This window comes from Sphaerodactylus townsendi, linkage group LG11 (genome assembly GCF_021028975.2).
Source record: "Sphaerodactylus townsendi isolate TG3544 linkage group LG11, MPM_Stown_v2.3, whole genome shotgun sequence".
Taxonomy (NCBI): Eukaryota; Metazoa; Chordata; class Lepidosauria; order Squamata; family Sphaerodactylidae; genus Sphaerodactylus; species Sphaerodactylus townsendi.
Genome location: NC_059435.1, coordinates 42,139,565 through 42,153,862, shown reverse-complemented (window position 1 = coordinate 42,153,862; position 14,298 = coordinate 42,139,565). Strand labels below are relative to the sequence as shown.

At 41.8% G+C, this 14,298-nt stretch overlaps 1 protein-coding gene across 2 annotated transcripts; it reads left to right on the top strand.

Moving 5' to 3' along the window:
* Positions 1–1,632: 1,632 nt before the first annotated feature.
* NUP42 (nucleoporin 42) lies at positions 1,633–14,298 on the top strand. Of its 2 annotated transcripts, none has more exons than XM_048511133.1 (7): positions 1,633–2,076; positions 4,646–4,853; positions 7,011–7,105; positions 9,713–9,789; positions 10,002–10,088; positions 11,557–11,641; positions 11,756–14,298. In XM_048511133.1, the coding sequence occupies exons 1-7, from the start codon at positions 1,722–1,724 to the stop codon at positions 12,325–12,327; spliced, it is 1,479 nt and encodes a 492-aa protein (XP_048367090.1). In that variant the 5' UTR covers positions 1,633–1,721; the 3' UTR covers positions 12,328–14,298. The 2 variants fall into 2 exon arrangements, with proteins under 2 accessions (XP_048367090.1, XP_048367091.1); XM_048511134.1 differs by having other exon boundaries at positions 1,935–2,131.

Genomic DNA, 14,298 nt, shown 5'->3' with positions numbered 1-14,298 from the left:
ACAAACATATATATATGATTGACACACTTCCTTTGAGTAGTGTAGTAAAGCTCTTTTTCTTGAAAGTTGATCTATGCTTTTTTACATTAACATATGGGTTATAAAAAACTGACTTGAGCAACCTAGTTATGTACATTTTCTGGACATATCTTCAGAATCATGAAAGAGCCAGAGGATGTGTCTGTATGAAGCAAGGTAAGCCAAGTGCTGAATATGCTCTTACCTGTGCCCTGTTGAGCTTTGCTGTTAGATGATACTTTTCTACCAGCGTACCTCTTCAGGGGAGGAAAACTAGGTGGGTGCAAGATGCTGTACTAAACTATTTTTTAAATCCCATATGTTCTGAGATAGAAAGCTTGCACTCTTGAAAGCGTACATCTTGGAAGTCTTGTGGGTCTTTTAAGGTGCTAATGGGCTTGGGTATGGTTGGTTCATTTAGAAACTGCCCCCAAAGTCAATGTATTGTAGGCAGCATCACTCTGCAAACACAAGATGCAATTTGCAAATATATAAAGCTGCTTAGATACAGTAGAAACACTGGAGTCAGGTTTATAAGGGTATTTGCATACCTATGAGAAAAGCATGTTAGTTATGCTCTGTTTAAAGTGTAATGGTTTTAGTAATATCACAGAGTTTATATTATAGTTGTATTAGTTTTAACTTCTGCTCTGTCTGCTTATGTTCCTTTTGTACACCGTCCTGAGCCCTTTGGGGGAGGGCGGTATATAAATCCAATAATAAATAAATACCATGTGCAGCACAGAAAAAACAAGCCCTAGAGCAGTGTCCCCCATTTCACTGTGGTGAGGGGGTGGGGGTCCAGACAGGAAAATACTTTCTCCCACCTACTGGACTTGACCCTACTGGAGTTGAGATGCAGGATTGATGAAACACAATAATGATGCACACTGAATTTGTAATTCAACACCTGGAACACTGTGCCAGTGGCATCTCTTACCTAGTTTGCTTCATTATGCTCAACTTGTGCTGGGCTGAATTCTCTTTTCCTGCTTTGCTCTTAATCCAAGAAAGGAATAAGTTCGTTACAGTTCTCCCGTTCAGGTTTTCATTCAGCAGAGACCTGTGGGGCTCAGCTGCCTGGAGGCAGTCCACCCTGCCTACTCCTGCTGCTGAGAACTGCATGGTTCCTTCTGCAACCAGACCGAGTTCTTTTGAATCCTCACGGCACCCTAGAGAGAAGGGGATTTTCAAAACACCCGTGAAGCAATTTATGTATCCTGCAGCAAGTGGTTTTGAGGAAACGGATTCTTGGGCTGTGGCAAGCAATTACACGAAGCGGTATTTCACCAAGAAGGTTCACCTGGCAGAAGAGAGACCTGCCTGGTTCATAATGTGGAGGTACCGGACAGAGTAGACCTGCCATTCTCAAAAAAAAATTTTTTTGACGTGGGACCTATTTCTGTGTTTATTCCTGAGCCACTGTGCGGGCACTGTTTGGTTGAGTTTGCACTGAGACCCCGGGAGTTAATGGCGAGAAAGAAAGTCGCATGTTGTTAAGGGCTTACATTTGTTTCCTCCCATTTGCTTGAAGGCGCGGGAAGAGACAGTTGATCATGCCAGCAACGCACTGCGATAAAAGGGAGCTGATTTCCACGTGACTGCTTTGTTTTAACAAGCGCGTGCTGCCACTGAATGCCGAAAGCAGCGTCCAACGCCTCTTCGCGTGCATTGTCACAGCCAAGTCCCACTTCCTGCATTATATGAGATTTCACGAGCAGCTGCAAATGCATACCCAAAGTCTCATGACAGAACCAGGAAGCTTCCAGCCCCATAAGGTTCACCGCCCAGTCCTTTCTCTTCCTCCCATAGCGAGCAATTGCTGTCGACGCGTCATCGACATGAGCCCTAGCCTCCCATTGGCTGTGGAGCAGTTTGCTCAGACTCTTCGCGTTGCTGCTGAGAGTTTCTGCGCTGTTCCTTGCGGGACAGCCATGGCTTCCGCCGGCAACGTTTGCCGATATTATTTGAACGGCAACTGCCGCTTCGGCGAAAAATGCTGGAATGTGCATCCGCGCCCCGGGGAAGGATCCATCCGCACTTCTCCTCCCAGCTCCGGTAATGCGACGGCGTGGGGTCGGGGGAGAGAAGAAGCGTCTCGTGTTAGCTCAAGGTGGGCGGTTCTCTGCCCGTGTGGCTGGCAGTCCTGGCCCCGGGACATTGCTGTGACTTACCTTCATTATTAACAGAAGGAAGGGGGCTACTGTCTCACCAGAGTGGCTCAGGTACTAGGCTGGACACGCCTGGCTTAGCCGAATGCACCAGCACCTTCGTGCTTGAATCCCCTCTTCAGGGTTATATGTTGGCCATCAGTGATATCTTTTGGATTACCCCAGAATCTGATTTCGCAGTTCTTTGCTTGGATCCCTCCCCCTTCTATGTATAATAAAAATGTATTTGAAATGAACAGTACATTCTGTTTTTAAACACACCAGGTGGTAAATGGTATGCATGCTGGTGTATCTTGACAGTGTTCTTTCTTTTTCTATAACGGGGAGAATGCTTTTGGCATAAGAAAAGGTCATCAAAGTTGTGTTGAATTTTCTTAGTAACGATTAGTGAACTTTCAGTCTGAGACCCACCTGCAAGCAGCGGGAGTGTAAGGTCAAGGCACTCAGAAGATTCCTTCATGACTCTGACACTTGAACTTGTATCTCCTGTGTTGTCCCTCCTGGAGCTCGGATGTTTCTGTTGCTGACTTTCGTCATCTGCTGGCCACAGTGCTGGCCTTGGCACTGGGAGGTCATAATTCTGACTCCTCATCTTCCTATCCCGTGGCTCTGATGTCAAGTCACTTCATTTGACATGCTCATAGTTCATTGATGGCGAACCCATGGCACGGGTGCCAGAGGTGGCATTCGGAGCCCTCTCTGTGGGCATGCGCACACAGAGTTCGCCATGTGGGGGGGCGGAAAATCACCCCCCCCCCACACACACACACTTCTAAGCTGGCCTGAGCCACTGAGCACGACACGCGCGCACTGTGGTCAGCAGGGAGGACTCAGCTGGCAAGCCTGGTGCCTGTGCTCCGGGTGGTTGCTGCCTGGGGGTGGGGGGGGTGGCGCAGAGGAGGTAGAGTTGCTAGAGAGGCACAGAGCGGTGCGCGAGGGACTTGCTGGAGGCTAGAGCAGGCTGGCCCCTGCTCGAGCAGGTGGGGCGGAGGAAGAGGGAGCCAACCAGTTTTTTCTAAACTAAAACCTCAGCATTCAGGTTATATTGCTGGGTTAGCACTTTGCGATAAATAAATGGGGGTTGAGTTGCAATTTGGGCACTCGGTCTCAAAAAGGTTCACCATCACTGTCATAGTTCATTTGGTCCCATGTGAAAAAAGTGAAAATCATTGCTATAGACATATGATTTCCTATTTCAAATAGGAAAATAGAGATGGATCAATAATATATTTAACTTTTCTTCAGCTTTCAGAGCATTGGAGAGCCAGCATGGTTTGGTGGTTAAGAGCAGATGGATTCTAATCTGGAGAACCGGGTTTGATTCTCCACTCCACCACCTGAGTGGCAGAGACTAATCTGGTGAACCAGATGAGTTTCCGTACTCCTACATTCCTGCTGGGTGACCTTGGGCTAGTCATAGTTCTTCAGAACTCTCTCAGCCATAGGTGTCTGTTGTGGGGAGAAGAAGGGGAAGGAGTTTGTAGGCCATGCTGAGTCTCCTTACAGGAGAGAAAGGGGGTGTTTATAAATCCAAACTCTTCTTTCTTCTTCATTGCATTATATTGCTTCTCCTGATCCTTTCCAGACCTTTACTTTCTAATACTGCTTAAGAAATAGATGTTGTAGTACCATTTTGTTTGGTGGTAAGACTTTCTCCTCAGTGCACCCTTTTGGCTTTCCACAAACTGTTCAAAGCTGAATTGTTTAAGAGGACTTTTTCCACAGGTAATAGAGCTGAAAAGTCAGCATGGTGTAGTGATTAAGAGCAGTGGACTCTAATTGAGAATCAGTTTTGATTCCCCATTCTTCCACATGAAGCCTGATGGGTGACCTTCAGCCAGTTATAGTTCATTCAGAACTTCTCAGCCCATGTCAAGGCAGACATTAGCAAACCACCTCCAACATCTCTCGCCTTGAAAACCCTATGGGGTCACCATAAATCAGCTGCAAAGACATTACTTTCTAACACAGTAGGGTTAAACTATAACAAAATGGTTCAGAAAGTTGGGAATCTGTATAAATTGCACTGTCGCTGTAGGTAGGATGCTGCTATAACTTTTAGCATCGTTTAATGTGTCATATTAATACTTCTGCTTTGCTTCAGCTATGGCTCAGATTTCTGGTTGATTCCAGAGTTCTATAATACAAATCATATTGCATCGTTTATCACATATTGCATTCTGTTGATTTATTGACTTACTCTGTGTCATTTGCCTTGAGTCCCAGTGAGAAAGGGAGACTGTATATAACATAAATAAACCTTGTGAGCCATTCCATGTTGGGCAGTAATGTATATTTTGTTATTGTTTATGTTCTTATTTTGTTTATATTCCTTCAGTCATGCTTTTGCAAATATTTTGCAAATTTTGTACATTATAACCATTTATTTCCCTAAAAGGTTAAACTTATTTTATTTCATAGAAGATAAATATCCTCTTTCTGTCTTCCAATTTAAGGTTCCAGCAGAAGAGGTGGATGGGATGGCCGAAATCAGAGATACCCTGTTGTCCAGGCATCCAGTTTTTCTAAAGCATCAAACTGGCACAGCAACAGAGATCATGGAAGAACATTCCATGGGCCCCAGGCTGACTTGGGCTTGTCCCAAAATAGGTTTGCTGCCTTAAATTCTAATGAAGATGTGTGTGGTGAAGATGAGAAGCTTCTGTAAGTATTTTATCTTTTGAGGTTTTTACTGGTTTTAGATTAATTAAATGTTAAAAAACACACCCTTGCATTGGAGTGTTGTGGGGTTTCCGGGCTGTATGGCCGTGTTCCAGTAGCATTTTCTCCTGACGTTTCGCTTGCATCTGTGGCTGGCCTCTTCAAATGATCCTCTGAAGATGCCAGCCACAGATGCAGGCAAAACGTCAGGTGAAAATGCTGCTGGAACACGGCCACACAGCCTGGAAACCCCACAACACACCCTTGCATTCTTCCATGTATTCTTAACACCTGTTGTTGCAGTCCTACAAGCAGACTTCTAAAATCTGTTTAGTTAAAAAGGAATTATGCAGCATACTAAAATGGTTTAATTTAATTCCCAAGTTGGCCGTATTGTGCAGCAAAAAATGATCTCTCAATCGGACCATGCAGGGCTTGGTTAGATGTTTCTGTAAACGTGGGGAGAGCCTTATGTTTGCAGAATAATCTTAATTTTTACAGGGGGTGGTGGTAAATTAAAACAAATACTTCTAGAAGTGCCAGGTGCTAAGAAGCATCATCAAAGTTGTCCATGTTCCCTCTATGTAATTTAAAATGGTATTAAGATCTAAGAAAGTGTCAGTAGTTTCATTTTGACATTTTTGGAAACAGATGAGGAATGTAAGATGCACTAGTTTCAATGAGACTTTCTTCTACTTTCACTCTTTCTGCTTTCCACAAACTGTTTAAGAGAGCTTTTTTACACAGGTAATGGGGCTGAAGAGCCAGCATACTGTAGTGGTTAAGAGTGGTAGACTCTAATCTGGAGAACCAGGTTCAATTCTCTACTCCTCCACTTGAAGCCAGCTGGGTGACCTTGGGCCAGTCACAGTTCTCTTGGAACTCTCTCAGCCCACTCAGAGGCAGTTCATGGCAAATCACCTCAAACGTCTCTTGCCTTGAAAACTCTGCGGGATCACCATAAGTCAGTTGTGACTTGACAGCATAAGTGAGTTTTGAAGATCAAATAATGGCAAAGAATAAGTGGACAGCTAACAAGATATCAGAAAGCCATATAGCCGAGTCAAGAGAGAGGGAAAGTGTAGCAAAAAGGAGTGCAAAACTCATCAGTTCCCATTTTGTGATAATTCCTAATGCCCTTTGACCTGTGGAATCCTTATAATGTTAAAAGCTAAGTGGCTTTTTGATCATTGGGAGTGTCTTCCAGATGACAGCAGTTACAACTTTCTAACAGCTGGACAGCAGTTGTTTAATGTTTAGATTAGCTTTTTAGTTCTACATCCATCAAGTGTCAGTATATCTGGAAGACAGTATGTCTAATTTTATACAGTGGCTCCCAAGTATGAATAAAAAATCTGAGCAATAGAGCAATAGATATAGATAGGGGAGATTTTCTATAAGCTCAAAGAAACCTCCTTTTGCACGAACCACATCCATCAAATTCAGTGGGGACCAGAATTGTATCTGTGTTCCTTTTCATGACATTTTGACTGTAGAAATATGGAAGTATTGTAAAAGCTGGAAATCGTATTCCACAATGAAACCTTTACACTTGCCTAAGTACTTTGTAAGCCTCTTTGATCCTTTACTCCAGGGTGTCCACTGTGGTGGTCATGGGTACAATGGTGGCTGCCAACATCTTTTCATCTCCTGCAAGCACTTTTAGGAAGTGGGCAGGACCAAGTAAGGTTTTTCCCTATCAAGGATTCTGATTGACCGTTAGAGATTTGATTGGCTATGGAGATTTTTTAGGAATGTTGCTTTGGCACCAGTTGCCAACACAGCACTGTGTTACTCAAGTTAAGCTGTGGCAATCATTTTGTGACTGATTCCCCCTCCTGTGACATTCCATTTTGTGGCAACCATTTTGTTCCTGTGCCCACAATGCTGTGTCAGAATTCAACATGTGCCCACAGACTCAAAAAGATTGTGAATCCCTACTGTACTTTATGCTCTCCCATTGCTTACATTTTTGTGTTTTGGTTTCTAAAATAAACTGCAATGCTAATTCTATAACTGATTTTTCCTACACATTCCTTTCAGTCAGCTGTACGCCTATCAATGTGGTTCTTTTTTAAAAAAAGTTAGCATTAAATTGGTTTTTGTTCTGTTAATCTCCAAATTAATTTGGTTTATGACTTTGAAATATTTATTATACAGTGAAATGATAATGAAAGACATGGAGGTTTGGGAATCTTCAGGCCAGTGGATGTTTTCCTCCTATTCACCATTGAAAGACAAGCCTAATATTTCAGGTAAACCTTTCCCTAGCGTTGATTCTATATTTTAATTTTTCCCAACTTTCAGCCTTCTTTTGCACTTTATGGGTATTAATTGATAAAATTATTATACAAATTGATGGCCATTGATGGCCATTTTTAGAGCAAGTCAGGAATTACCAGTATCTTTATTTATTTATTTTATTTTATTTATTTCTTAAATTTCTATACCGCCCCATCCCCGAAGGGCTCTGGGCGGTGTACAACATAAAATTCACACAATACTGAATAAAGGAGCAAATCGTACAAAACATAGGAAACAAATAAACTAAGCTCCATCCAATTAATAAACCATAAAAACGTATTAAAACTCCATATAAACAGCAGTTAAAACAGTCAAATGAGAGGCGTCAAAAAAACCCACATTTAAAACCTTCCCCAAAAAAGAGGAACGGCGGGCCCCTCAATATGGGGGCTACCTTGATGTAAAACAGAGCGAAGAGCAAAAAGCAAAAATCTGTGCTTAAATTACCTTCATTTAGTTCCTAGTCCACTCATAGACAGCTAGCTCTGAAGAAAGCAAATATTGGTCTACTCTCCATCTTACACTTTTGTTCCACCAGGGGAGGACATTATGTTTCTCTTAATTTGAAAGTTTTTTAATATAAAGGTGGCAATGCAGTTGTTATATGCCATAGCAGTGTGGATTACTGGAGCATCACTGGAGCTCGGTAGACTCCAGGGTAGATTTTTAAAGGCAATCCTAACAGTACCCTAATATGTCCCTAATACAGTCCCTTTACTAGAAACGAGTGATTGTCTCCTGACTAACAGTGCATGGTTTGCAGCATTGAGCCTTTGACACAAGATTAAGATCTTCTCATGGGGCCCAGGTTTATTAAACTGCCTAGCCCAGGATGATTACTCCAGTAGCTGGATGAAAATGACTGCACAAAAAGCCACCTCAGTTGGTCTCTCTTCCTCTTTTCTTGCCCTTCTGGGCAACAATTTAGCACTTTAATCAATAGAGCAGAGACTATGGAATATTACATTGGCAAATTTTTGCTCCCATTCTCATGCTGTTTGCTCACCTGTCTTTTTTCATATAAACTACATGACACCTTATTGCTGTGCAAATTATCTGAAGACCTTGACTGTTTCTCATTATTGCAGGCTGTTTACAAAAACAAGGTTAAATGTATTTCTGTTGGAAATTTCATACTCTCTTAGACTGTGTGCCTGTAATTTCCAGGACACTGAAACCCTGCAGCTCATTATTTTATTTTGTAAGTTTTACCATCATGAGCACCAACAAAGGATTCTCCCCTACTGACAAATCTGAGAGGATGTTCAGTACAGTCTTGCATTTACTATCTGCTAGAAGGCAAGAAATTCAAGATGACACTGGAGGTAGCAAAATGTTTGGCAGAGGTAGTCCGAATTGAAAATCAGAGAGCCCCAGAAGCTGATTTCTTATATTAATAGTTTGTTCATTTTATTAATTTACAAAACTTATTTTATTATTTAGTTAATTTATTTTGTATTATATTTTGTAACCTGGACATGGTTGCCTGTATAGGTCAGTTGACCATAATAAATGAATGAATGAAATACATATAAGAGTTCTCTTTATTAATGAGCATTGGTTGTGGACTGTGCTTCTAAGATTTCCTTTCAGTGTAGCTGGGGTTATAACTGCATCTATATAGAATAGTACTTGGATCTAACATCTTTATCAGGCAGACAGCAGCTCTGTGCTCTGTACAGTCTTACAAGTTTTTCTTGTTGACATGACCTTGTTGTGGCAGTTTAGCCAGGCCTAATCTGCTGTTGTGGCATTGTTGAGGGACAAACTGAAACATGGGGTTCCTGAGCCCATTTTTCCTTTATAATGCTAATGTATGGGGGGCGGGGGTGGGGTGGACATGGAAGGGGGAAAAGATTAAAAACTGTTTGGAGGTTTGTAACGTTTTCTTCACATGCTGATTTTCTCTGGCAAATGTTTTCACTTTTTACTCCCGAAAGAGAAGGGCCAGTTTTCAAGGGTTATTTACCGGGGGATTCAGTGGGTGCAGGTGAACAGTTTCCCCACCCCCATTCTTGTATTTTATTTATCTAATTTGTTTATACCCTACTTTTCTCCCAGTGGGACCCATCATTCTCCATTCCAGTTTTCATAATGCTCCATTCTTCTCTCTGTGAGGAAAATTATTCAGATTGGCCCAAGGTCACCCAGCAAGCTTCCATGGCCCAAGTGGGGATTTGAATCTGGGTCTTCCAGATACTGGTCCAACACTGTTAACCACTATGCCATAGTGAGCATGAAGCTGAAATTGCACATTTGGTGAAATAACATCTAGTTCAGCCATCAGTAGAGTAGTGATGAATTTGCAAGCTTACAGTCCTGAAGTAGAATAGCACACTTCTTGAAACAATTTGAAGTAAACTTTAAGCAGCAAAGAAAAAGATAAGAAAGTTAATTCTGTTTTATTTTGCAGTCCTGAGTTTTCTTAGGCCAATGATTTTGTCTGCAATAAATCTGACTTGTATGGTGTTACAGGCAGACATATTCACTGTTCTTTTGTGGCTAGGAATAGAAGCAGTATTCTTTCTTTGTCTCAGGGTTTTGATTGTTTCTTGTAGGTTTTGCGACCTTTTCTCCTGAAGAACTTCGTCTTGAATACTACAACTGCAGGGCAAATAACAATATTCAAAGTTATGTAAGTCTCTACCTATTGTTTGGAGTAAATTACTATCAGACAGGCAAAGTTTTTCAGAAAGATGTGTTTGAATTGTGGAAAAGTAATGAAGTTCCTTCATTAAGAAAGCACCCATAGTTTGAATCACAGTTGTTCAGAAACTCTGTTCATTCTAACATTGATTGGTAGAGACCTACAAAGTTCTAACCCCTCCCTCTTTTTTTTTTCTTCAGGTCAGCTCAGTCCAGCAGCTAGTCACTCAGTGGAGAAGTAGATTACTTGAGCTGAAAAATATAAATGCTTCTACTAAAACTGCATTGGTGAGTTAAAGAAATTTTTTTGCTTGATTTACAGATATGTGCATATTCATTGTGAGAATCTGGCATGACCTCTTTGTGGGGACAAAAGGAAGAAGGAAGAATTAGAGCATACTCAGTGAGGGACTGTGGAGCCACCAAAGATCTTCAACGTATCACCTGTGGATCTTCTGAGCACAGCTCCTCAATGGGGCACTTGCCCCATGTTTTAGGAAATTGGGCAAGGTCCTTGTTTTATGGGGCTTGTTGCTGGAACAGCTGCCACTGGGGAATAAAGAAGCTACAGGCTTTCCTGAGGTGCCACCTTCATGCCAGGGATGGAAGTAAATGTAGGTTTTTTTGGTTGGTGCTCTGTGAGCTGTGGAGTGAGTATCATTGGATTAGAGCAATGATAACCAAGCATAGGTCTTGTTCTGATGATAGGCAGCCAGGGCAAAAACTGCAGCTTTATAGGTGTGCTGCTGCTACCTGCATGTGCTCTAGAGGGTGTGCTTTCAGGTTGTAGGGGGTTCTGACTAAGTGTAAAGCAGACCCCCAGGCCAAATGGTGTCTTTAGCCTGGTGCCTTGCTCAAAATACAGTTCTGCCCACTCTGCCTCATTGTACTAGTGAGGAGCACAAGTGGGAATGATAATATCAGGATTGTGGATGCCTTCTTAGCAGCTTGGCCAGGGAATGGTTTGGTCTGTCCCTCCCTTCCCACTGGTTGGGAAGTTGGTCATTGCTGTGTTTGTGGCCATTGTTATCTAAACTAGTAAGAGAGACTGTTATAAATCATTCATTTCAACTGCTATGGTTGTCCTTGGTTCGCAGAAGCAACCAACTGAGTCAAGAGGACCTACGGTGTTCTACTTTTGTGCGCCTGAATATAGCTCCTCTCTAGTCTTCCTTAATTCTCCTTCTCAGCGTCTCTACGTTGTTTTTCTGTAATTCAACTGCAGAGAACCCTCTTGCTCCTACCTTTGTCTCCTTGCCTTCTATCTTGTTGTTTCCAGGACTGAGAGGTGTTTCCTTCTCTATATGTCTGCTTGCAGAATGACTTCTTTATATCACATACCTTCTCACTTAACTTAGTAAAGTACTGTTGGAACCACAGTGGCTCACCTACTCAGTACCTTTGTTGATATCAGGTTCATCCATTCTGTATCATTGTCCTCTACCCTTCCATCACTTTCTTGTTGATCTACTGCAGTGATCTTCTGCTTTTCCAGCCTCAGGGCCAACCTTTGATACTCAGGCAGCAGTATGAGACCTACTGTGTGCTCTGCAGGAAGTTACATAATCTGACTCACATGTCAGAAAAACAGGAAGTCAGTATTAGGAACTTATTTATGGAGGGGTGTTCGTGCTGCTGATCCATGGTGCATTGGAAAACCAACTGGCTGAAGAATGGCTGGGAAGAGAGCTTTTTTTTTAGGAGGGCTGTCACTATATGCTAGGAGATAACAGCTTTTTTGTTTGTTTGTTTTCAGATATCTGAACTAAAGAATGTGGCTAATCAGCCACCATCTGCATTTGGGTTTGGTGGACAGCAGTCATCAGCTTTTGGGGCCTCAGGTAAGTATTTTATGCTGAACTCGATCCTGCTTGTCTTTTTCTACTGGTCTTTCTTCAGACTTGATGCAGTAAACCAGCCTTGTATAAATGCGGTTCTCTGTGCTACTTTTGCAGCCTTTCCTGTGAATGAACACAGCAGTGCTAACACCTTTTCGTTCAAATCACCTGTGGAACTTGCTAACATCTCATCTGGAAACCTGCCTGCATTTGGAAGCCTTCCTGGAGTTCAGAATCATCCATCACTTGGTGCAACATCTTCGTCAACTACAACTACCACTACCCATTCAGGCTTTGGGTTCCAACCTGCTTCATCTGCAGCTTCCTTTTCATTTAAAAGTTCTGCATCTCCTGGTGGCTTTGGGACTTCTGGGTTTTCAGGATTTGGACATTCACTTCCTACCAGTTCGTCAAATAACACATCTGCTCCAGTATTTGGTGCTAGCAATACAACCACTGCTGCTCAAACTTTGGATTCAAGGAACACCCTGTTTGGACAGCCCACAAATGCTGTTGGGAGCAGTGGTGCATTTGTGTCATCATTAGCCCAAACCAACAACGCATCCGAAAAGCTATTTACCCCCAAAGCTGAACTATCTGCGGATGAGCTGAAGCAATTCGAAGCAAAGAAATTTACACTAGGAAAGATTCCTTTGAAACCACCACCAGTGGAACTTCTAAGTGTGTAAAATATTTGGAGGATGTCTTTATTACTTTAGTTCCCAGTGCCTATTATTCAGTTGTATTTCTTCATAATTTATAGGTTTGTTCTGTCATACCACCATTGCTTCAGGAAAACTATTTTCATTTATAGTTAACAAGTGATGTGTTACAACTTGGGGACTCCAAAATGGACATAGTTAACTTGAAAACAGTGCACCGTAAAATAAAGTTTGGGCAATCACTTGAAAATGCAGCAAACTCAAGTTCTATTCTTTGGTCACCTTGGCTCACATATCCTTACAGTCGTGAATCATTTGCTAATAATTTAATCGAAAACATATCCTAGCTCCTCTAAACTCATGCCAGTTGTTCTCCCGTTCCATTGTACTAGTTCCAGTGTGGTCTACAAACCCCCTGCTTCCATCTCTTACTGCTGCTATGGTTTTGCCCTTAGGCTCCAGTATAAAGCTGCAGTCTTAGCCTTAGCATTTCCAGTTGCATTAGGGTAGGTTTAATGACAAAATATAACTTTGGTTACACTCTCTGTTTGCAAGAGCAAAGGTTTAATTTTAGATAAATGTAGGTCTGTCATTGTCTTACTAGCCAAAACATATTGTCCATGTTATGAAACACTGCCATGGTTTGAGATTATATGCTCTTGATCACAGGAAATAAATATCCCACCCTATTTCTGCACCTTCCTAAGACCCTTGTCTAGCTGCGCTAGATGGACATTATCTGACCCAACCGCCTATTCTTTTGGTGCACTCAGAATACTGTTTGTGTAAGACATTTTTATGTACAAAGATCATGAAAATTATTGCCTGTTGTGCCATGTGCATGTCAATGTATGCAAATTATGTGCATTTGGCAATTATTGGTAATGTTCATGAATAAGGAAGTGCACTGTTCTAACATGCCCTTTATGCTGAGAAAAAGCATGCTTGTATGTGAAATTTTATTCTGAGGATAGAATAAATTGAACAAATAATTGCCCAGCTGCCTAGGAGACTATATCTTCAGTTTTAATCTGGAAGACAGCATGCCCCCCCCCCCCCCCCCCCGTAAAATTAGGAAGCTGAGAAAAACACAACCTTTTCATACTACTTTCAACTTTTTTGGAGGGGGGGTGGAGAATATGCTGTATGTTCTCAGCCTTTATCTGGTTTCATGTGATTGCTTTTCACTTCTTTGAAATAACAGAATGTGTGTCACTGACATTCCTACCATGTAGATCAAATTTTGTAGTTCTTTGAAGTTTTAGTTGTTAAGTGAATATTTAAGGGCTGGCCATACAATTCATGGAAACGTAGTATTCACCTAATACAGCCACCATCTCCATATAGTAAATTTATTTGAAAATGAAGGTGAGACAGACCCCCTCACCTCCTTAACTTTTTCAGGCAGGGAACCCACTCACTTGTCCCTCAGCCCTGTACTTATCCCAGAAGGTGAAGGATACCTGCTGTTTTAAGCCTTTCTAGGCAAACCCCTTATTAAGGCACATACATACTGAAGCAGATTTTGAACAAACAGAATAAAAGGTTTATTAACAAAGAGGTGATGAGAAAGGGAGATAAGTAGCTTGGAGAGAAGGTTTGGATGAGGCAAATCAAGCAGGAGAAATATATACACTAGAGCTATGGCACAGAAATTCAATATTTGGTTTTTCATCACAAGTGTAAGTTTGTTCATTTCCAGTTCTCAGTTACAGTTCAGTTATATAGTTGTTTCTTAGATGTTACAGTTCCTAAAACTAAATATGTTGTGGATAATTACTTGTTTATACAGGGGTCTAACAGGCTTGGTACATACTCAGCCTTCACAGTTAGAAAACCCAAACTAAACATAAAACACTCTACTGAGGAAACACAAAGCAAATCCAGTTCCTCAGACTAACTAGTACCCAGGAATTCTTCCTGCGCTAGAAGATATTCCTCACTGATTTATATCTATGGCCCTTCAGCTTGACCCTTCAATAAACCTCTTCACCAGTT

Coding starts and splice junctions, on each gene's coding strand:
- NUP42 (XM_048511133.1), top strand. CDS start 1,722: ATGAGATTTCACGAGCAGCTGCAAATGCATACCCAAAGTCTCATGACA. Junction 10,089..11,556: donor CTTCTACTAAAACTGCATTG/GTGAGTTAAAGA, acceptor GTTTGTTTTCAG/ATATCTGAACTAAAGAATGT. Junction 11,642..11,755: donor ATCAGCTTTTGGGGCCTCAG/GTAAGTATTTTA, acceptor CTACTTTTGCAG/CCTTTCCTGTGAATGAACAC.